The 20,747-nt window shown below is 52.4% G+C and overlaps 9 protein-coding genes across 9 annotated transcripts; 4 read left to right on the forward strand and 5 right to left on the reverse strand.

Moving 5' to 3' along the window:
- The first annotated feature begins 101 nt into the window (after positions 1 to 101).
- Positions 102 to 1,446, forward strand: K489DRAFT_379017 (thioredoxin). Its single transcript, XM_033604546.1, has one exon. It carries the CDS (start codon positions 185 to 187, stop codon positions 1,181 to 1,183), a length of 999 nt encoding a protein of 332 aa, XP_033461617.1. The 5' UTR covers positions 102 to 184; the 3' UTR covers positions 1,184 to 1,446.
- A 325-nt stretch (positions 1,447 to 1,771) lies between these two features.
- On the reverse strand, positions 1,772 to 3,391 carry K489DRAFT_296344 (uncharacterized protein; the record flags this gene model as incomplete). The annotated part of the gene is made up of 2 exons (XM_033600317.1): positions 1,772 to 2,172; positions 2,254 to 3,391. Coding segments are annotated over 2 exons (1,539 nt in total), but the record flags the coding sequence as incomplete, so codon positions are not given.
- A 2,632-nt stretch (positions 3,392 to 6,023) lies between these two features.
- Positions 6,024 to 7,181, forward strand: K489DRAFT_379018 (catechol O-methyltransferase). Its single transcript, XM_033604547.1, has 2 exons — positions 6,024 to 6,984; positions 7,046 to 7,181. The coding sequence occupies exons 1-2, from the start codon at positions 6,427 to 6,429 to the stop codon at positions 7,091 to 7,093; spliced, it is 606 nt and encodes a 201-aa protein (XP_033461619.1). The 5' UTR covers positions 6,024 to 6,426; the 3' UTR covers positions 7,094 to 7,181.
- On the reverse strand, positions 6,861 to 8,872 carry K489DRAFT_379019 (uncharacterized protein). Its single transcript, XM_033604548.1, has one exon. The coding sequence runs from the start codon at positions 8,565 to 8,567 to the stop codon at positions 7,197 to 7,199; it is 1,371 nt and encodes a 456-aa protein (XP_033461620.1). The 5' UTR covers positions 8,568 to 8,872; the 3' UTR covers positions 6,861 to 7,196.
- Positions 8,873 to 9,323: 451 nt separating this feature from the next.
- Positions 9,324 to 9,719, forward strand: K489DRAFT_298486 (uncharacterized protein; the record flags this gene model as incomplete). The annotated part of the gene is made up of 1 exon (XM_033600350.1): positions 9,324 to 9,719. A coding segment is annotated over one exon (396 nt), but the record flags the coding sequence as incomplete, so codon positions are not given.
- Positions 9,720 to 12,127: 2,408 nt separating this feature from the next.
- K489DRAFT_430520 (uncharacterized protein) lies at positions 12,128 to 13,298 on the reverse strand (the record flags this gene model as incomplete). Its single annotated transcript, XM_033608417.1, has 2 exons — positions 12,128 to 12,511; positions 12,591 to 13,298. The coding sequence occupies 2 exons, from the start codon at positions 13,296 to 13,298 to the stop codon at positions 12,128 to 12,130; spliced, it is 1,092 nt and encodes a 363-aa protein (XP_033461622.1).
- Positions 13,299 to 14,895: 1,597 nt separating this feature from the next.
- Positions 14,896 to 16,697, forward strand: K489DRAFT_185637 (ornithine aminotransferase). The gene is made up of 3 exons (XM_033599488.1): positions 14,896 to 14,981; positions 15,281 to 16,442; positions 16,501 to 16,697. The coding sequence occupies exons 2-3, from the start codon at positions 15,312 to 15,314 to the stop codon at positions 16,642 to 16,644; spliced, it is 1,275 nt and encodes a 424-aa protein (XP_033461623.1). The 5' UTR covers positions 14,896 to 14,981; positions 15,281 to 15,311; the 3' UTR covers positions 16,645 to 16,697.
- On the reverse strand, positions 16,643 to 18,572 carry K489DRAFT_379022 (uncharacterized protein). Its single transcript, XM_033604549.1, has one exon. It carries the CDS (start codon positions 18,134 to 18,136, stop codon positions 16,751 to 16,753), a length of 1,386 nt encoding a protein of 461 aa, XP_033461624.1. The 5' UTR covers positions 18,137 to 18,572; the 3' UTR covers positions 16,643 to 16,750.
- A 391-nt stretch (positions 18,573 to 18,963) lies between these two features.
- On the reverse strand, positions 18,964 to 20,592 carry K489DRAFT_354740 (thioredoxin reductase; the record flags this gene model as incomplete). Its single annotated transcript, XM_033602506.1, has 2 exons — positions 19,218 to 20,592; positions 18,964 to 19,115 (listed from the first exon to the last, which is right to left on the reverse strand). The coding sequence occupies exons 1-2, from the start codon at positions 20,137 to 20,139 to the stop codon at positions 18,964 to 18,966; spliced, it is 1,074 nt and encodes a 357-aa protein (XP_033461625.1). The 5' UTR covers positions 20,140 to 20,592.
- Positions 20,593 to 20,747: the final 155 nt, after the last annotated feature.

Below are 20,747 nucleotides of genomic sequence, written 5' to 3' on the forward strand. Positions count from 1 at the left end.
TGCAGACAAGTGATCGTCGTTCAAGTCCCACAATGCCCCGCACTGACGTTGTCTGCGCGTGGGAACGTCCCTCCAAGCAGTGTGTTTGGTCATCCTGATCTGCATGTATTTTGTGGGATCGAATCTGCTCTACCAGAGAACCATACATCAATCACTATAGATATTCGCCATACAAGCGCCCGACATGTCCAAAACTGTACATATCACATCTCCCGGCCAATTCTCCACCCTGCTCAACTCCTCTCGCGTAGTGGTCGTCGACTTCTTCGCGGACTGGTGTGGACCATGCAAGGCTATTGCTCCGGTGTATGAGCAGCTGTCCGCGCAGCTGAGTCGCCCAGGACAGATCACCTTCACCAAAGTTGACACCGAAGCACAAAAGGCGATCGCAAGCACATACAACATCAGCAGTTTGCCGACGTTTGTCATCTTCAAGGCCGGACGAGAAACGAAGCGCATCACAGGTGCCGATCCCAAAGGGCTAGATGCAGCGGTGAAACAATTGGCGCGGGAAGCAGGGGAGGCAGATGCCAGCGGTGCAGGAGCCAGCAGCAGTTCTGGGAGCGGAGAGCGATGGCTAGGCGCGGCCGCTCCGCGAGCATATGGCGACATCACCGAGCAGGTGGAGATCCAAGGACTCGACTTCCTCAATGTGGATAGCCAGGCCGGCGCGAAGCGAGTCCTGTTCGCAAATGAGAAGCCTTCATCGTTGAAAGATAGTAAAGGAAAAAGCAAAGCGGCCTCCGAAGGAGAGGCCAAGGATTGGATCGAAAGTGACACAGATGAACAACTCATGCTGTTCATGCCATTCCAGGCGTCGATCAAGCTTCACACGATTCATTTGACTTCTGTACCCGTTGATGATGACGAAATTACGCGACCAAAGACTGTTCGGCTCTATTCAAATCGCAGTCATGTACTAGGTTTCGACGAAGCCGAAGACACGGCCGCCACACAGGTCATTGAGATACAAGAGTCCGATTGGGATGCTACGACACACACCGCCAAGCTCGAACTCCGCTATGTCAAGTTCCAGAACATCAGCAGCCTGGTCATGTTTGTCGAGGATGGTGATGGCGATGGTGAAAAGACGCGCTTGGACCGGATACGGCTTTTTGGTGAGACTGGAGAAAAGCGCGCAATGGGCAAGCTGGAAAAGATTGGCGACGAGCAGGGCGAGTAATCGGAGGTTCTATACACTTTTCCCCGTCCCCTAAAAGTTTAGTGAGGCAACGTCTTTGCAACAGATCTCTAGTCATGATAGGGGGATTGCGGGTAGTGGACATCACTAGACCTTACGAGAGCGCAGCGACTTCTGAAGGATGTTGGTGTGAGCTGGTGTAGGTATGATTACTGTCATAAGAAAAATACGTAGCGAGGAGTGTATGTGTAATGAGCGTGTCACATCAGTCGTTATTTACACCCACCATGGATTTTTCAGTATTGGGATTCGTCAAGACGTGATCATCGTAGTGGGGCGCTGAATCCAGACGCCTACAGCATGGAAGACACAGTGGACATACCTTTCCTCAACAGGAACCATTGCCGCGTTTTGCTAAATCTCGAGAAATGCTTGCGCCGTCCGCCATGGCTCCCAAAAATGCTCAGAACAGCAGACACGCGATCGACCTCGTCTGACAGCAATTCGATGCTTGCAGAACATGCTACGAGTCGCACATCATGCCCTAGTCTCCTAGAATCGCTCTTATCAATGCTTTGATCGGCGACCGGGTCTTTCCCTTCTTGCCCTCAAGTCCTCCTCAAATACGCTCTCGTCCTCCTCAGGCAGCGTATCAGGCAAGGGTGTCTTCCTTTCCCTGCGCTGGCGGTGCCTGCGTCCTCCAATCTGACTCGCGCTGTCGTCTGGTGCCAAGCTGGCCGTGTCGCCGAGTCCATCGTCGTCTTCCTCGTCAAAGTCCGTGATGCCGCTGGCGGGTGTATCGAGCCGCACACCGACAGGATCTAGACCGTAGCCACCACGTCGAATTTGAGCTTGAGCTGCTAGACCAGCCGATCGCTCTCGAAGCATTTGTCGGACCATCTCTGCGCGGCCGTGCAAGGCTTCGAAGGCGTCTTCAAGCCGCTCCATATCGAGAAAGAGATTACGCTCGAGCTCAGCAGCAACGGCGATCTCGGTATCCTCATCCAATTGCACGGGAGCAGGAGGGGCTGCTCCCATACCGCCCAGACCAGATAACCCACCGCCGTTATGAAGTAAGGATGGGTCTGTGTGCAATGAGCTACGTGTTTGACCAAAGGGTGTGGTCGTGCGGGACTGCGTCGACCCAACACCACTGAAAGGCGTCACATTTCTCGAGAACGGCGTCATATTGGGTCCTCGCGACGGCGTTCTCGATGGTGCAGTTTGAAAAGGTGCCTCAGCACCGGACCACAAGAAACCATCAAAACGACCTGATATAAGAATCTCCCATTCGGCTTCATTCACTTCTGCAAGCGTCGCTAGCATCCCGTGAAGATGTGGGTTATGCAGGAGATACATGGCGCTCTCGCAGTCTCGTGGTGCCGTTTCAAGGCGATACAAGCGCTGCAGTGCCATCTTGGCCCTTCGAAGGGCATTGGACGAGGTCGACGGACGCTCAGCAGGTGTCGGAGCTCGAAGTTCTGAGATGAAGTTCTGGCCATGCATGAGAGCAATGAAAATATTCCGCTGTCGCGCATTGAGCTTTGTCATCATGGCGAACATCAAAGTATCTTCGTCTGCTTCCTCGGGCGGACTGCACGGGAAATCTGGCTGCTGGGCCAGCCAACTCTGCACCGCACGCTTGGTCTTTTGATTTTGTCGAATATAGTGATCCCGATACTCTTCTGGGACGTCGATGTCGAGTTTCTGCATTGGCGCCTGCGTTGAGCCGAGACTGCCGAGAATGCCGCTATCAGAATCCATGGAAAAGGGAGGCCACTGGGGTAACTCGCGGCGGCCAGCGACAAATTCGAGGATTTCACCCCAGCTAAATCCACTATCTTCCTCGTCCGACATGCTAGATTGCTGTGTTGTCTTGCATATAACGCAGTCACAGCGTTCCGACGATATGTCTCTGGCGAACACCTGTGAAAGCTTATCTAGCAAACGCCTGGCTACAGATTTGTAGCCAGTGGCGACAGCAAGGGAGCCATGCTGTTCCAGTACGGACAAATAGTCGTCCAAGCGTTTGTGTATTGAGGAGAAAATTTTCGAGTATGCCTCGACAGGTGCTACTTGCTCAGCTGCTGAAGACTGGTAGAAGCTGTATTGCTGTATTGGGTTCGCAGGTCCGTTCGGGATCAGATGTTTCGGAATCGTGTAAGGTAGGCCGCCATGTTTAAGGAGATAGTCAACCCTCGGGGCTGGCTGAAGTCCATTCGGAGGGGGAGGAGGCGGCGGCGGTGGAGGAGGAGGAGGAGGAGGAGGAGCTGCTACTTGTGCATGTGGTGCATGTGGTGCATATCGGGCTGTTAAAGGAGTTCCCGACGCCGGGAAGGTGCTCTTGTTGGCCACGCCCACGTCAATTACTGGTGTAGCCTTTGAACTTTGGACAAATCCATGATCTTGAATAGGTGTCGGTGGAAGCGATTCGTCGTGTGGCGATGACGGCTCACCCGACCGGATCTCGACATGAGCCCGCCTTCCGGTTTTACGGTCTGGCGCCACTGAGGTAGCATCGGAGTCGGTCGTGGTATCGTCAGTGAGTATCGATTGGTTTTTCGAAGCTCGTGATGTGGTAGATGCGGTACGTCGATAATTGCTATTCGGGGTCGAGTTCCTCTCGTCTTCGGGGAACGCGCCTGGCATACTTGAAATTTCCGATACATTGAAATGGGCCTCTTTCGTAGCCGATTGATTTTGTCTGGTTGGTTTCCCTCCATTGATTCGTGTCTCGGCCTCACCGCCGTCCCTAGACGACTTCGGACCAACCTGTCTGTCATCTCGCGCGCCGGTCCTACTCCGGTCACTCCCTGATCGCTTAACCTCCGGGTTGCCTGCGCTTAGTGGTGGACTCGGCGGTGAACGCACAGCACCCGCAGATTGTGCAGAAATCGAACCCTTCCTCGTCATCTCTTCTCTTACTAGCTCTGTGATATCTATCGTGCCTTGCGCTGCATGGGCGCCAGTAGCACCGATGTCCTCTCTGCTCCCGACTGCTTCCCGACTGTGAGCTTTGCTGAAGTTCGGATAGTTTGTCATCGACCGGACATCACCGCTAGGCCGGCGATCCAGCTCCGGCATAGCCAACGACATTTTTCTCGCGGAGACCCGCTCCGATAGGCGTCCAGATGTTGAAGGTCGGGGTGGGTCCCGGTCCCGGTCACGGTCCAGCCGTTCTCTGCTTTCTGCATGCGACGAGCCATGCAATGGTAATTTACTCTGACTTGAGGATTTAGATTTGTGAGAAGAACGAATTTTCTCGCGAGAGCCGGTTAAATCGCGATCACGCTCACGATCCCGCTCGCGCTCAGGGTCGTGTTTGCGACGTCGGCGCGTCTCCTCTTCGCGAGAGGAGGGCATATTGAAGATCCTGGCGGGCACGCTCTCACGGGCATTTGGAGAAAGTATGCCCTTCTGTCGGCAAGCCGTCTCCAGGTATCGTGTCCAGCGGCGGCACTACCGGAGTCCTGCTATTGGTCGCAAGCCAGACAAAGTTCCGTGAAGCAAGCCTTTTCCGAGTGTCCCTCCAATCGTTGATGGTGCTGCCAATCTGCTGTGCCGCGTGCTTGCAGCATAATGTGATGAAGTACCTATGGCTGCTGCGTCTAGATCATCGTGGTTTCAATTTATCGCTGCGAGAATGGTTGGCCTGCGAGAGACAGTTGAATGTTCTTGCCGCGTTCAGAGATGAACGTGATCATGTGTGCGTTTATTGAAGACAATAGCGGGCAGTGTGCGCCTTATTGCCCAAACTACACACGACCACAGCACCGTGCACAATTCGACGTCATCCCACCCGCAACAAGATTCCACCGCTGGAAAGCTAAAATCAATGTATGCGCTCTCGAGCACATAATCAATCCATGATTCTTCTATGGACCTATGACTACTGAATAGCATGCGGATTTGGTCGGAGTTTTTGGACTCGCGATACATGTCATCGTACATAAATGCCGAGCAGCTTTCTGGTACTGGCGACATACGCGCCGGCGTTGTTCCCAGAAATAATTGACTTACGGGCACTCACACTGTGAGAGTGATTCTGATATCAGCTCAAGCAGTCCACGAACCTTTCCCAAGACATGAGCAGCAATCCAATATGATGAAAATTGTACGTTCCTCATGTACTCCAGTGGGACCTTGGAATGATACAAAAACAGGGGCACATAGCGTACATATTGATGATGGACAGAACGAAAGAGTGTCGATAGTGGGGCAAAGCTGCCAATCAACATTGCTCTGTTCAGCCCAGCATCGCATTCCAGGTACAGTAAATTTTGCGAGCGGTGATGTACGAGATTGTCCCTCGGTTGGCAATTCCCAATGTTCAGAATTAGAATAAGAGCCACGACTCACGCCTCAACTTATCCCGTACAACTTTCAAACTATGTGATGTTTCACGTGACAAAAGCTTCACGTTTGATAGGAAACTTCTCGCTGCAGCAACAAAGCGCCAATGTGATCGGTCTCTTGACGAAAGGACAAGGCAGAAATCAGGGATTGTCCAGCGCAGAGCGAACGACCTCAACAAGTGATGTGAATCGCGCTTGCGCAATAGCAGCATGGTGCATCGGCAGATTGATTCCAATCTGCGGCAACGCGCGAGCACACCTAGCCAGAGGGACTCGATGACCCGTATGAAACGAACCACCCCACTATCCGTCCACCACGTCCCGCAAATGATCATCGAGTACCGTCAAAAGGTCGAAAAGATCCCTGCAAAAGATACAGCAAAGCATGTGAGTTGACTAAAGCAGGCGTTCATCATGCACGGGCTTCTTGGGTCGCACACGTCCATTGCCCGCTACCTACTACCATCGGTCGTGTCTGCATTCCCGCATCGTGACGCGATGTCCAGCAGAATCTATATATCTATGACGTTGCCGTCCAGGCCAATGTCTCGTCTTCTGTACATGCTAAGAACAAAATTGTTCATAATTCATCTATTCGCTCCATCTTGAACATATCTGTGCTCCCCAAACACCCCTCGACCAAGATGGCAGCCGAAAAGCAAGAAGGCGGACAGGCCACTTTTGACCAATCAAAAGGGTATCAGAAGAAGGAATTGGACTCGCCCTATGTTCGTATCCCAATCACTCGTCTCGTTAGACAAGCACGAGAGGACAGCAACTCACATAGCCAAACGAATGTAGTACAACGACGGCCGCGAGATCCAACTTCTGCACTTCGTCTACTCACACCCCAAGCTTGAATCATTCCGCAACTCACCCCAGGGTGTCCTAGCCGCGATCGATGAATATGGCCGAACAAAGAAATATCTGATGAACATTGGCGAGGACAAGGGAAAGATCGTTACTGAGGTCATCGCTGAGGTTAAACCCGCAGTGATGGTAGAAGTGGGCGCATATGTCGGGTACTCTGCCATTCTCTTTGCCGATGCAGCCCGTCGCGCTGGAGGCAAGGCATACTATTGCTTGGAGCACAACCCAGAGTTTGCTGCAGTAGTGGCATCGCTCGTCAACCTTGCCGGCCTGGGAGACTTTGTGAAGGTTATTGTTGGTGGTGGCTCTGACTCGTTCACACGCTTGAAGCGCGACGGAACCTTCTCACACATCGACCTGCTCTTCCTAGATCATCTCAAGGAATTGTATGGTCCTGACCTCAGGCTTGCTGAGGAGCTGGGCTTAATATCAAAGGGCTCTGTTGTATGCGCAGACAACGTCATCTGGCCCGGAACTCCAAAGTACCTGAAGTACGTGAGAAGTTCTGTTGAGGAGAAGCGAAATGCTCCAGCGCCAGAAGAGGGACAGCGGAAGGGTAACCCGAACCTGATTTATAAGAGCGAGCTGAAGGAAAGCTTCGAGCCGACAGGCGAAAGGGTAAGAATCTTGAATTTTCCATCCCGTCAGTCCCGATCTTTTACTAACACTTTTGATCCAGGACGGAGTCGAAGTCACAAGGTGTCTGGGCGAAGAATCTTCCGCATGATCCACATTCGGAATGCGCGCTCAGGAACTGAAGGTCGCCGGGTTCTTTGGGAGGTCGTATGCCTGGCAGTGTGAATGTCGATTGAGGCCAGTATCAACGCACTTCATTCGCCAACGTCTAGCACACGGCTCCATTCTGTGTAATCCGTCCTCTTGAACTCGACACCTTCGCCAAAATATCCCGCATCGTTCCAAGCTTTCATCATCGTCAAATCGTACGGCCCATGCTTTTGACCACCGTCTCGCGCGTCGCTCCATCGATACTCCCACGAAGCACTAGAGAGGCTCCCTGGATTGCTCTCACGTGTCTCCGCAGGTGCTTGCCAATCTTCGCCCGTTTCACGTCGATATTGGCGTCTCAGTAGCTCTCGTTCGACATCGTAGATATCATGCTGGCCACGTGTGTAAAGTCGATCTGCGGCGCCGGTAATGGCTGCAACAGCCTGCTTTCTGACGACCTCGGCGGGTGTGTCTGCAGCGGCCTCGGTTGGGGCCGCGTTCTTCGAATCTGCTTGTCCTCGCATCTTTTTTTGCTTCCACAGTGGTACCTTTGCTTCTTTAGTTTTCCCTTTGTTCAGCCGCTGTAGTGCCTCGAGAGACGTCTCTCCGGTCTCAAGATTCTGTATTAAAGTCGAAAGTAGATCACTGCTCAGTACTGCGTCATCCTCGAGGGCTTTGCGCCTTTGGTCGTTCTCACGACGTTCTTGAGCTTCTTTCGCCCGTTTCATGTCTTTCTTGCTAAGACCTTCCAGCCAGTTGTCATTCAGCGCATCGGGATCGACGGCTTTGCGCACGAAATTGAGTGATTCGTCGAAACGTCCCTCCTCCTCTTCTGCTTTCAAGTTGAAGGCTTCCAACCTTGGCGCATGTCGCTTCTTGCCACCTGCACCAATCTCTGCCGCGAGGTCATCTTCCATTTCCGCAGGAAGCTGATCGCGCTCCTCCTCATCACCCGATGATTCATCTGACTCGGAATCGTGCTCCGATAGCTCACCCTCTGCGTTCGGGCCAAAATTAGTTGACACACGACCGCCCGAAGTACTATCCATGTTTTGTCCCTCGATTTCTGTATTGTCCATGAACCTCACATTCTTCGCTCTTAGCTTGCCTTCCTGCCTGAGCTCCTCGTCATCGTCGCCATCTGGCTGATCTTCCTCCACCTCGGCAAACATGTCGGCATCCTCCTCATCTTTACTCTTTTCTTCATTCTTCTTCTGTCGTGCTTTGGCAGCAGCGCGAGAATTGAAGTTGTCATCGTCGGAATCTGACTCGTAGCCATCGATATTCACGGCATTCCGCTTGATCTGTCGGCCTGATTTTCCGATGACATCAGCATCGAGGACAACATCATCTTCTGGTGCGTCAGCGGCGAGAGTGCTGGGATTTCGGTAGTCAAATCGCGGTTTCTTTGAAGTGTCGTCATGAATACGAGCAAAATCGTCGCCAGCGCGCTTTGGACGCACAGATTCAGCCATTTGGGGAATAAGCTTCTGTAGAATGCAGACAAGATCATGCGACTGATAAGTCAACGCTTTCATGCATCCATCGGCCAAGATCTAGCAGTCGAAAGTCTGCATGTGGTACAGTAGGCTAGCTCAGGCATGAAGCTTAGCTCAATGATGAATTCCACGGTTCTGTATAATGACCTTCCCAAGAATCCGGGCGACCTTGGAAGCCCGCCCGGGCACGCTGGATAAGGGCTGACTCATGTGTATTACATATGCAGGGACCGATTTATCGATAGTACATGTACAGATTAGCACTGTATGGTAAAAAGATGTGGCCCAGCGGATCACATGAAAATAGTCTACAATAATAGCATGGGTGCACAAATACATATGGATACATGCAGAGCACTAGGGGATACTGGGAATGCTCAGGCGGCGGGTTTCAACTGTATGCAGTCATGCGGTTCGCTTCGATTACACGGTGCCGAGGCGCGCTATGGGTTTTGGATTTCCAAGCAGTCACATCAGGCGACGGCGATTAGCAAGCCACGCGGGTCTTTACATCGAGCTGTCTAGTCCTCGTCTCGCGCCCTGGTCTCGCCTGCCGTCATAATATTGTTGCAATACACTCAAGATTGCCTGGCGCTCGTGAACCTCAAACAAATGTGAATTATGGAAACGGCACAGATGGGACTTCGCAAGGCTGTCCATCGATGCTGATTTCGACGATGCGCCCGTAAGATGGACTTCCACGCTGCGGCCCCATCATTCGCCAACGACAGCTCTCGATGGCGCGCAATTACTCACCGCGATCTGAACGCACACTGGTCCTTCATCTACGGAGTCACCTCGACGAAAATATATTGCCGACCGACTTGTTCCGCACGCGTGGCCCGGCGAGCTAACGTGAAGTTTTTCGACGACATCCCGGCTGCGCGCCGTGAAGGATTTCGACCCTGTGTTCGTTGCAAACCGGATGAACAAAATTTCCTTGGAGAGCGTGAAGAGGTCGTGATCCGTACGCTAGCTCTACTGCAGAGTCATGATGGAAGAGACCTGATGCGAAATGAAGGCCTGAGCGGTTTGGCAAAAGCCGTGGGCGTCACGACCAGCTATTTGTGTCGAGCCTTCAAAAAGACTGTAGGCAAGAGCGTCGGCGCCTACTTGACGGGGTTCGAAACGGGCCCTAATGACTATCATGGATCGAGTGTTGCCGGCGAACCGAATGATATCGGAAAGCTCTCCATGCAGGCTGCTCCATCGTTCTCTGAAAGCGATGTCACGGCGTCGGAGTGGTCGCCGATGTCGCGAAAATCACCTAAGTCAGGTCTCATTGAGACTGTCGCGACTACGTATGCAACCCCATCAACGCTTGAAATTGATTCTCCGCACACCGACCCTGGCTTTGTTTCGTGCGACAGCAAAATTTCTTCACAAGGCCTCCTGGATAACCCAAGTCTGACGCACGACTCTGTTTTCGAAACCGATCCTGAATCAGCAGTTAAAGCGATGGACTCCCGGCAATACTTGAACATGGCACCTTCCTCGACATCAGTGAAGACCTGCGGAGATCCGCTTATCGCAGGCTTTGACTTTGATGATCCGATCTGGAACGAGTCTATTATAATTGGTCCCACTGGGTAGTCGCAGACTCGATCTCATGAAGCATTAAATGAACCATCGTGTCCAACAAGGTCAACTTTCACGCCGCACCCGTGATAAACGGGGTGCTTGAGGGGTTTTGTTGATATTCTAAAGGAGGTTCAATGCCTCGGCGCAGAAGATGCCTAAAATCGATGATGACCAGACCTGATCAGGCTGTCGAGTAACCTCCAGGGCTGATTCGAATCTGTGCAGCACCGCTTCCACGGCTATGCCGGTCACCGTACGATTAACGTCGGGTACACGGAAATTCAAGAAGACGCATGGGCGGGCAAGGCCGAACTCATATTCGAGGCAAATGGCTTATTAAACAAATTTTGCTGCAACCCAAAAGTCCACTGCCTTAGCTATCAGTGGGCAGAAGTTGCGAAGAAATATGTCGAAAGCTCGACAGATGATTGAGGACTTGGGAAACTTCCCCAGAGGGATCGACAAAATATGTTGTAAGACCGAAACATATCCTCGAGTCACAGAACTGCGTGCCGAAAAGCACATGGCTTTATTGAGACGCCGCAGAGATATTGGAACCGCAGCAATGCATCGGCAAGATGCGACAGTACACGGATTGCGTGGGATCGATTGTGGTAGAAGTACATCCTTTGCCGGACGGGTTTGACAGAGCCTGCCACGGCGTGACACATGTATCAGTATTGAGCATTTTTTAATTTTACGTAGTGACTGCTCTTCTGCTGCCGGCAGGCCCGGACCTGAGCGAGACGCCGATTTTTTCAAGAGTGAACCAATCCAAAGCGCCAATTGACCAACTCTTTACGAACCTGCGTGTACATGGGAATCGTGCTGGCTTTCCTAAACATATCTTTGGTAATTTCGTGTCAAGAGACGAGCAACCCTCTTAAGCAATTGTAGTAACCGCACGAACTCGTTGACGTTGCAAGACGTGGCTAGCGGACGTTTTTGTTTACTTGTTGTGACCGACTCGTTCGAACTCCACCTGCGCTTACTCAAAGCTCTTTGGGACGATTGTATTTGTTGTGGTCCTAATGTCAGGGAGCACGTCTTAGCAAACCAACCGAACATTGCAAAAACGTTCTCGATTGCTGTCTGATAGATCTAAGAAGATGAAAGCATGCATGTTTCATAATCGCTTTAAAACCACTCCCCTTTCATTGAAGCCATGCTTGTGAAATTTTATGTGGCCTATCGTGCTGGTCAACGCAGCCGCGGTCATAGCCGATTCCGAATCATTTTCCTCCTCGTGGAGCGGTCGTGAGTCTAGTTGAGGGGGACTGCAGGCTCGAAGAGTAAAGGATAGACAGCGAGACGGGGCCGCAGCGTGATCGAGAAATTCGATAAACAATCTCCACATTTGTGTGGCAGTAGCGTTCTCAAACCACCTGGGCACACTCGGACAAGCCTCCCGAACAGAAGAGCAGCCCGGACAAGCCAAAAAGCGGTACTGCCAGCCAGAACAGTGGTCCCGATGTGATTCTCAGTAACAAGTCCCCCCATTCTGGCGTCTACTATTTTTTCGACGACGATCACGCCGGCGGAGGTGGCTATAGCACTCCGGGCGCAGATATTAGCCGGCCATTCAAAAAATCTGGCGTTGTCCGCAGGCGCCGACAGATTCGCCTCGCTGTCGCCAAATTCTCGAGGTCGTGTCCAGCGTAGGATAAAACTTGCCACCACCACCAGAGCGGAGGTCACTATCCGAGATAACGCGGCTCGGGGAGACGTTCATGTCTATGCGGGCGACGATGGAGGAGCTTGCATCCGTTCCACAGACGGCAAACCGAACGGTGATACAGTTGTTTCAAGCAATCAGCAACTGGTCGTCGAGTTTCATTAAGTTTGGTATTAGCAACTCGGGTGCGTTTTAACAGAAAAGCTGCATGCAGTCTGTTCTATTCGTCTTCCTTGTGGGGCCAAAGCAGAAAGGGTGTTTCGTTCGTGTCCGCCATTCTTCAAGCGACTTCCTCGACCAATTTCATTTCGACATCCTCCTTCTCCGTGTCTACCTCACTTTTTGTTTTCGTGGAATTCGCAGGAAGTGAGAAGACCTCCCCGACAGGTCCTGCTAACCACTCCTCTGGAACTGCGACCCGGGAACCCGCAGAATTTGATATCCACCGTGTGAAGAGAGGGTTCGAAGGCTCCTCATAAATTGCTGAAGCACCATCTGCGAGGCCATCCTGTCCAGAGGCGGCGTTGCTGCCATCCACGCCTGGCGTTCCGCTTTTTTTCTCACTACCAGCTGACCTCGCGGCCTTCAATTGGGCGGCAATAATTTCGGCACGGGTTTTTTTCTTGGAGGCGGGTTTCAACAGGAGCTTGTTGATGGTGTCCAACTGTGGTTTTTGAACGGATTAATGAAATGAATTCATCATGGAATCATACAAAGTACATGTACGACAACAGGCAACTTACCTTTTCCTCTTCATTTCGCTTCTCGCTGAGGTTCTTCCTCCTGCGAGCCATTTCTGCACGTCGTACGGCATGTTCCTCTGCTGTGAGATGCTTCTTCTTCTGTGCTTCATTAGAAAGCGCCAGAAGACCAATATCCTGGTCGTCTTCGTATGCGCCGCGTTGTCGTTTTGTCAACTTTGTAAGATCAGGCGTAGCACTTCTGGAGGCGTCATTGTCGCTATCTTCTTCGCCCGCGGCGTCATCGTTCGCGTTGTCTACTCCGTCTTCCTCGTCCTCCTCTTCTTCATCTTCATCCTCATCGTCCTCCTCTTCCTCGTCCTCATTATTAATCGATTCTAATTCAGAGAGCTCTTCATCGTCATCGTCGTCGTCATCCATTTCCTTTCTCTCCACACTCTTGACGGGACCTGGGACATGCGGACCGCTTACTACAATATTATTGCCTGCTTTTCCTGCGGGTACTTGTCGTATGATCGGCGGAGGAGGGTGGACTTGAATATCGTCCATGTCGTCGTCTTCCTCTCCGTCGGCGTCCTCTTCACTGTCTCCCATCTCCTCGTCCTCGTCCTCGTCCTGTTCTTCCTCCTCACCGAGCGCATCTTCAAGATCGTCGTCCGTATCGGGCTCCACAACAGTTCGTGGATTTCGCGTTGAGCGTGCTCCTCTCCGTTGAGCCTGCGGCGCGGGAGTGGCATCACTGTCACTCATGGTCGCGATCTCACTCTGATCGACCAAGGATTCTGTTCGCAGAGGCTGCCAATGAATTGTATTTGATCCTCTATGCGATTTGCTGGCGCGCCGATCAATAAGTACTGCGCCGAGTGTTGCCGGGCCTTGCTTCGAGTAAATCTGGCGTCGGTGCTAAAGCGGAGATGATGCTCGCATTGATCGCTAAAATGGATGATTGCCCGTCAATGTGTGCGTTGTCTGATCCGACAGGCGCAACACAATAGACTTGAACTTCTATGAACTTCAATCGCGGAGATCACGACGCGTGTCATACGACCTAGTACCGCAATCACCTGCGTTCCGGGCAGAGCATACTCCAGATTTATGAGCTCGACACGACGGTGCAGCTTTTCGAAATCGCATGCCCGTGGTGAGCAGCTCTGCTGCGGAAGAACCCTAGGAAACCACTCCGCCCGGCGCAGGGCATTTAATCCACTTCCGGTCCATGCACGACTTGCGACATGATTGATTACAGTAGATGGTTTGCAGAGCGCTAGATTGGAGCATCGCGGCCATCGTACCCGTATATTATAGAGCAGACTGATTCACTCATGTCGCGAGAATGCAAGATGCGCAGGCAGGCATACCGAATTCCTACGGACGCTTCAAATCGTAGCCTTGCTACAAAAACTGCTATGATGTCTTTGCTTGCTACCTCAGGTCTACATTTCCATGTCTACTAAACGAATCATTCGAAGGCTTACGGCTCATCTCATCGTGGGTCGTCTGTGAAGTATAATTGCGAAACAGCATCCGATAGGCATCTGGACCCAGCAACTCCTCGTGACGAGATGCGTTCAGCCCTGAAGCCGCATCTAACCGGTGCAAGTGCCAAAATACTTCGTCGTGTTTGCCACGATTCCACTGCATTAATGCCGAGCAAGTAGTCATATGACTGCCCGGGCGTGCAGCACAACCTTGGGAATCACGACAAGCGTAGATCAGCAACGGCTCGATGGATACTTATGAATGTCGGTGGGCTTGCGGAGTTCCTACTGCTTCACAGGTGATCCATGGGGCGGCTGGTATGTTGTGTTTGTGTTTATTTTCATTATGGTAAGGGCAACCCTACAGTATCGACCCCGCCGACGGCGCCCGCTGCCATTTTCTCCGCCATCATCAATGCGGCGCACAGCCCATGAAATCTGTCCACGGCAAATGGTGGGGCAGGATTATTCATTCGTTCATCCTCCGCCCGTCGGCGAACCAACCACAGTCGTTGCGTTTGTCCAACATTTCATCTAGACACCCTCTGGGCCCTCCATACTTACGCCGCGGACCCTTGGCGTTCCTGCAGGTGGCAGATGAGTGTCGCATGGCGCGGATCTTATCTGGTTCCCCCATCGATAAGTTGTCATACGCTTCCGTCACGAGATGTTCACGTCCATTGTCAATAGGTAATCGATATGCAAGTGTCCAACATTGACCGGTGACAATCAGCCTGCCCGCTACCGCCATTGAGATGACCCACTGCCATCAATGCGACTGAACGGTCGCGAAAGCCACGATGCCTTGCTGACAATGTGTCACTGCTGATCATCACTGTTGATACCTGGATCGTTTTTTCTGTCGAGTGTGGAAGAACGTAGTCCGGAGACAGTAGTGGGCGCATTACTGTAGGTTTGCCTCTCGCCCTCTGTCTGGCACTTGCCGGTCTCTGATGTGGGTCCACGATTTTGTTTCATTACGCTTGTCTTTTCTCTTCTCCTTCTATTCCCGATCGCCTTCCTTTCCTTCATACATTACCACCGACTGTCCTCCCCGAGCGCTCGTTTTGAACACTCCCTGTTCACTGTTCGGCCTTGCATCTCACGAAACTTAGCAAGCACTTCGCCTGATCCACAAGATTCCTTGCCACCTTTGACAAACTCGAACAACATGGCGCCAGGCGCGATCACGACCACTGAGGTCTCCAATGGCCATAATTCTGCCGATGTCTCCTCTAACAAGGCCGCCAAAAGTTCCTACCATGCTACCAGCACTGCTGCGGCGATGTCTGCGGAAGCCGAACACGCCGCCCACAACTACCACCCTCTACCAATCGTATTCGCTCGTGCCAAAGGTGTCTCTGTATGGGATCCTGAGGGTAAACACTACCTCGACTTCCTCTCTGCATATTCCGCGGTCAACCAGGGTCACTGCCACCCGCGTCTCGTCGCCGCATTAACAGAACAAGCGAGCCGTCTGACCCTTTCCAGCCGTGCCTTTTATAACGACGTGTTTCCTAAATTTGCCGAAAAGATTACCTCCATGACCGGCTTTGAGATGGTCCTGCCGATGAACACTGGTGCGGAAGCAGTCGAGACTGGGATCAAGATTGCTCGAAAATGGGGATACAAAGTCAAGGGCATTCCGGCAGGCAAGGCCTTGGTCATGGGCGTAACAGACAATTTCCACGGCCGCACTTTTGGTGCTATCACTCTGTCCACTGACCCCGAGAGCCGGGAGAACTACGGACCTTACCTTCCGGGCGTCGGTGCCGTATGCCCGTCAAGTGGCAAGGCGATACCGTTCAATGATGCGGCGGCTCTGGAGGCCGCCCTGGAGGTTCATGGGAAAGAGACAGCAGCGTTCATCGTCGAGCCGATTCAGGGCGAAGCGGGTGTAGTGGTTCCTGCAGAGGATTATCTTCAGAAAGTCCGTGCACTTTGCACAAAACACAACGTTCTCCTCATATGCGATGAGATCCAAACCGGAATTGCTCGAACGGGGCGCCTTCTTGCGCACGAATGGGCCGGCATCAAGCCCGACCTCGTCTTCCTGGGAAAGGCGATCAGCGGAGGCATGTACCCCGTCTCTTGCGTGCTAGGTTCAAAAGATGTGCTCCTGACCATCGAGGCCGGTACTCATGGCAGCACATACGGTGGCAATCCCTTGGGAAGTGCAGTGGCTATTGCTGCATTGGAAATTGTCGAAGAGGAGGGCCTCGTGGAGCGAGCGCAGCGATTGGGCGAGGTTTTCCGCGCAGGCTTGCAGGATATCCACGACGATCCACGAACAGGTGGTGTTCTATCCGGTTTCCGTGGCAAGGGCTTGTTCAACGCGATCATCATCGATGAGTCGGCGACACATGGAGCCACAGCTTGGGATATTTGCTTGGCTATGAAGGAGAAGGGTTTATTGGTAAATATGATTCAAGCTGCATGACAACTTGACGGAAACTAACAATATCTAATTTCAGGCCAAACCAACACACCAAAATATCATTCGTCTATCACCGCCTCTGGTCATCTCAGGGGAGCAGATCGCGGATGCCCTGCGCATCTTGAAAGAAGCCATCATCGAAGTGCCGGCCGCAGCTGCCGCCAAATCGGGGAAAAACTAAGAGCGAAATGGAACTTTTCCTTTCGAGGTGAAGGGAGGTCATTGCAAGATGGACGAGGTCAGCTTGCTATACGAAAAAAAGAATGCATGTTCAATGCTGCGTAATTTTAGTTTCTCATACCCGCCGCTGCCTCTGCTCGGCATATGACCCAAGGAAATAATACTCCCGCACCGAAAACTTCTAGCCACCATGACGCCGTCCATAGATACCCAAAAACTCTCCAAACCCTCAATTCCGTCCTCGATAATGCCTTCCCTCCAGTGCTCTTCATTCTCCATTGCGTATAAAGATTGACAGCCAAATTCTCCAGGATGATCACTACACCCATCGCCAAATGATAAATCAACTCATACCACGACATGTTCGCACAAGGCCCAGGACTCCAACTCGTAAGAGTATGCATGACCCCCGATATCCCAAACGCAGCAATCACAATCAACGCCCGGCCAAGATCAGTCCGAGGCCCATTCTCGCCCAGAATCTGCCGCACTGCCAGGCGACACGGCAAGGTAAATGCCCGCCGCATCAGCGTATGCCAAAGATGACTGTACCAACGTCCCAGCGTCCACGCGTCGGCGATGGACCCGTAAAGACCCGGCCAATGGACCGCGTCCTCGTCTACGTCGCCGCCGAAGAGAAAGGCGGAGAGATTGTGCGCGCTGCAGAGTGCGAGACTGGGCATTATCAGGCTTGTGCCGACAATTTCGATGCGGAGAAGGACCGCGTGCAGAGACAAGTTTCCGCGGACGAGGCTCAGAAGGAATGGTGCTTGTGGTAGAAAATCGTAGTAGCTTGGTGGGGGAAGAAATGGGAACAGAGGAGAGCTGCGGAGGTAGTTGAATGCTGCGAATTGGAGCACGGCTTTGGAGAGGCGGTAGAGGCGCCAATTTGGGATGAAGGAGACGATACGGCGGGAAATAAAAGGGGCTGCAGTCTTCTCCTTGGAACGAGATGAAAGGATCGATGGTCGTTCCTGCGTCAGAGGTGGCGTCTTGCTCCTCTTGCGATTTGCGGTAGATTGCACTGTGGTTGAGCGATGCCGTGTTGTGTTTGATTTGGATGGTGTAGATGAGCTCACGGAGAGCTTAGCCCTCTTTCCCTTTACAGAAGACATCGCCGGAGACGCATCTGGCACGATCTCCTGTCGACGTCGACGTAGAGTAAACCCCTCGAAATAAGCCCATTTCCATTTCTGCCAAAACGTCACTGCGGATGCTGGCGCTTCAGACGGTCGCGGCTCCAGGGCCAGCTGTCCGAAAGTGTGAATGGCGATAGCAAACATGGCTTCTGCGAAGCTCTGTCCTTCATGAGTGCCCCGATTCGTGGTGAACAGCGCCGCGAAACATAATGCTGCTCCGATGGTCGCTCCAGTGATTCTCGGAATTCGCGCGGTAGCCGGCGTAAAAGCTAATGTTCCAACTGCAACATGAAGGCCGACGAGTGCGCAGGATAAGTTCAGTGGAGTAAGAAAGAATGATCCATCTTCGGACATATTTGCGGTTGACGGGACGTTTGACGATCTTCAGCCGAGTCGTACAAATTCTTGCAGTAATCCAAAGGAGAAGGCCAGGTTTGGCTATTGTTTATTTGACATCATTGCACAGCAAAATGCCTTCGGGTACCCTTCGAGCAAATCCTGACCCCGGAAAGTACGGCAAGGATGCTGAAAGATTGCTGCTCAGGAGGAGACATTGGAAGTTCATATTGCGCTGATTCGGCCAGCATACTCGTTCGGATCAAGCCCACGACGCGACATCCACGAATCCCACACTAGCGCCCGCATCACACCATTCGATTATAGCCTCTCCGCCAGTGGCAGCCGTCCTGGGAAAGATATTGTGAATGCAAGTAATCCTATATCGAAAACGATATGCATGCGGGACGAGGCCGAGTTCAGAGAGATCAAACCGAGCCTTCATCGAATGTCATGACGACCAACGAAATGAAATCAATAATGGAGTTGTATAACTAAGTACATGTAGAATAGCCGCCGCGATCGCTCGGCCGTTGGCTCGCACGATCGTCGTGCCACGAGGTGTTCTCCCTCACACAGTTCACACTACCCAGCCTTGGAAATCGTCTCTGTCTCGAAACATCTACGTTGAGAAATTGCATCGCCAGAACAAGCGGGATTGCGACATGAAGCACACACGCCTCTTCCGCATGCTGGTGGAAAGGCACACCTACGGTTCTTTGAATAGGCGAAGCAATGCAGCCATCACACTGTTCGGACTCTTACCTCGAGATGAAATATAAAGTCGGGTAGAGATCAAAAAGCGACTCTCTAATTTATCCATGCTACTATACTACATGTTAAGTCTATAGAAGAGGATTTGATCGATACTCGGGTGCGTCGCCTTTCGCGTCTTCCTTGCCCTTCCGGACATCACTGTCACCCTCTGGTCCACCCTCAGCCAGATCATTCTCTGCTAGCCATTTCTCGGCCTCCAAAGCAGCCATACATCCCGATCCTGTGATTGAATTATGTCAGCATATGTGCTTTTAAATAAAATTCGTGTTCAAAGATTGCCTCTCTTCTGAGTCAAAGCTGAAAATGCAAGATCTGAGCTTACCTGCTGAGGTGACTGCTTGTCTGTATTTCTTATCCTGGACATCACCGGCCGCAAACACTCCTGGCACACTGGTCTCGGTGGTTCCGGGCGTTGTAACAATGTAGCCATCTTCGTCCATTTTGAGCTGGTCCTTGAAGAGCGAGGTGGCCGGGTCGTGGCCGACAGCGTAGAAAAGACCATTCGCAGGTATCTCCTCTGTCTTTCCGTCCGCGCTGTTTTTGATGACAAGGCTGGTCATCAACCCCCGAGGAGCTGGCTCGCCCTTGATCTCAACACCCTGTGTGTTGTACCGAATTTCGACTTTAGGGTGTGTCGACAGGCGACGTGCATTGGCCTTGCTGGCGCGCAAGACATCTCGGCGGACCAGCACGGTCACCTTGCTCGCCTTCTTGGTCAAATAGAGCGCTTCTTCGACGGCACTGTCTCCACCACCAATCACGACCAATGGCTTCTCCCGGAAGATCGGTAGCGATCCATCACACACCGCACATGCCGAGATACCATTTCCCCAGTACTGCTCTTCTCCAGGCAGGCCCAGACGCCTGGCCTTTGCGCCAGTTGCGATGATCAAGCTGTCTGCGGTATGCGTCTCTTCCTCCAGCGTATCATCGTCGCCCATGGGATTCAACCAAAACTTGAATGGCCGCGATGATAGGTCGACCTTGCCCACGGTTTGCGAGATGATCTCGGTGCCGCAGCCCTCTGACTGTGCGCGCATCTGATCCATCAACGTGGTACCCTTGATCATAGCAAAACCCGGAAAGTTTTCCACCTCGTCCGTGGTGGTCAATTGCCCACCGGCTGCGATACCGAGTGCGAGGAAACCTTCGTATAGCTTTGGCGAGAGATCTGCACGGGCGGCATAGATGGCAGCGGTGTGGCCTGCCGGGCCGGAGCCGATGATGACCACCTTGGAATGCATGCCGCGACTTTGAGCGCGGTTGAGAGCGCTGCTGCTTAGGGCGCTGTTCGTCGAGACCGTCCCAACCGGTGGGAGGTTTGTCGTAGAGATTAAAGGCGCTGCGCTGTTGTTGCCAGGACGGAACAGTGCTCCAGCGGCCACGAATGGAATGCTGATGCTAGAACGAAGAGGAGTGAAGTTGGCACGTCGGAAAGCGTGGGCGAACAGTTTGAAGATATGCCGAATGCTCGGCGAGGTGATTACGGTGCGTTGTTATAAAGATGCGCTGGAACGACGTTGAGTAATGGCACTCACGAATACAATCTATTGAAAGGAACGCCGTGGAGAGAATGCAGTCGAAAATGAAATTTAAAGATGACGGAGCGACGCTAGGAACGGTAGTATCTTGCTGTATGATTTCTCATCGATGGAATTGGGTGTTTGTGGAGGGGGAGAATGATGATTGTTTCGGTCTTCAAAGCTCTAGAACATGCCCGCCTGCGATGTTGGCCCACGGGTAGTGGGGATGCTGAAAAGGCCCCGATGATGCAAATCTGGATTAGTCATCGTGAGTCTGGAATTTCAATGCAGGTGGCTGACAAACGTCCATGGATGCAGGTGGCGCTGAT

Source organism: Dissoconium aciculare, assembly GCF_010015565.1.
Source record: "Dissoconium aciculare CBS 342.82 unplaced genomic scaffold K489scaffold_4, whole genome shotgun sequence".
In the NCBI taxonomy this organism is placed as follows: Eukaryota; Fungi; Ascomycota; class Dothideomycetes; order Mycosphaerellales; family Dissoconiaceae; genus Dissoconium; species Dissoconium aciculare.

What these genes read in the sequence shown, in the direction of transcription:
- K489DRAFT_379017 (XM_033604546.1), top strand. Translation starts at nt 185, where the DNA reads ATGTCCAAAACTGTACATATCACATCTCCCGGCCAATTCTCCACCCTG.
- K489DRAFT_379018 (XM_033604547.1), top strand. Translation starts at nt 6,427, where the DNA reads ATGAACATTGGCGAGGACAAGGGAAAGATCGTTACTGAGGTCATCGCT. An exon ending in TCGAGCCGACAGGCGAAAGG is followed by an intron (nt 6,985 to 7,045) that starts GTAAGAATCTTG and finishes CTTTTGATCCAG; the next exon opens with GACGGAGTCGAAGTCACAAG.
- K489DRAFT_379019 (XM_033604548.1), bottom strand. Translation starts at nt 8,567, where the DNA reads ATGGCTGAATCTGTGCGTCCAAAGCGCGCTGGCGACGATTTTGCTCGT.
- K489DRAFT_185637 (XM_033599488.1), top strand. Translation starts at nt 15,312, where the DNA reads ATGTCTGCGGAAGCCGAACACGCCGCCCACAACTACCACCCTCTACCA. An exon ending in TGAAGGAGAAGGGTTTATTG is followed by an intron (nt 16,443 to 16,500) that starts GTAAATATGATT and finishes ATCTAATTTCAG; the next exon opens with GCCAAACCAACACACCAAAA.
- K489DRAFT_379022 (XM_033604549.1), bottom strand. Translation starts at nt 18,136, where the DNA reads ATGTCCGAAGATGGATCATTCTTTCTTACTCCACTGAACTTATCCTGC.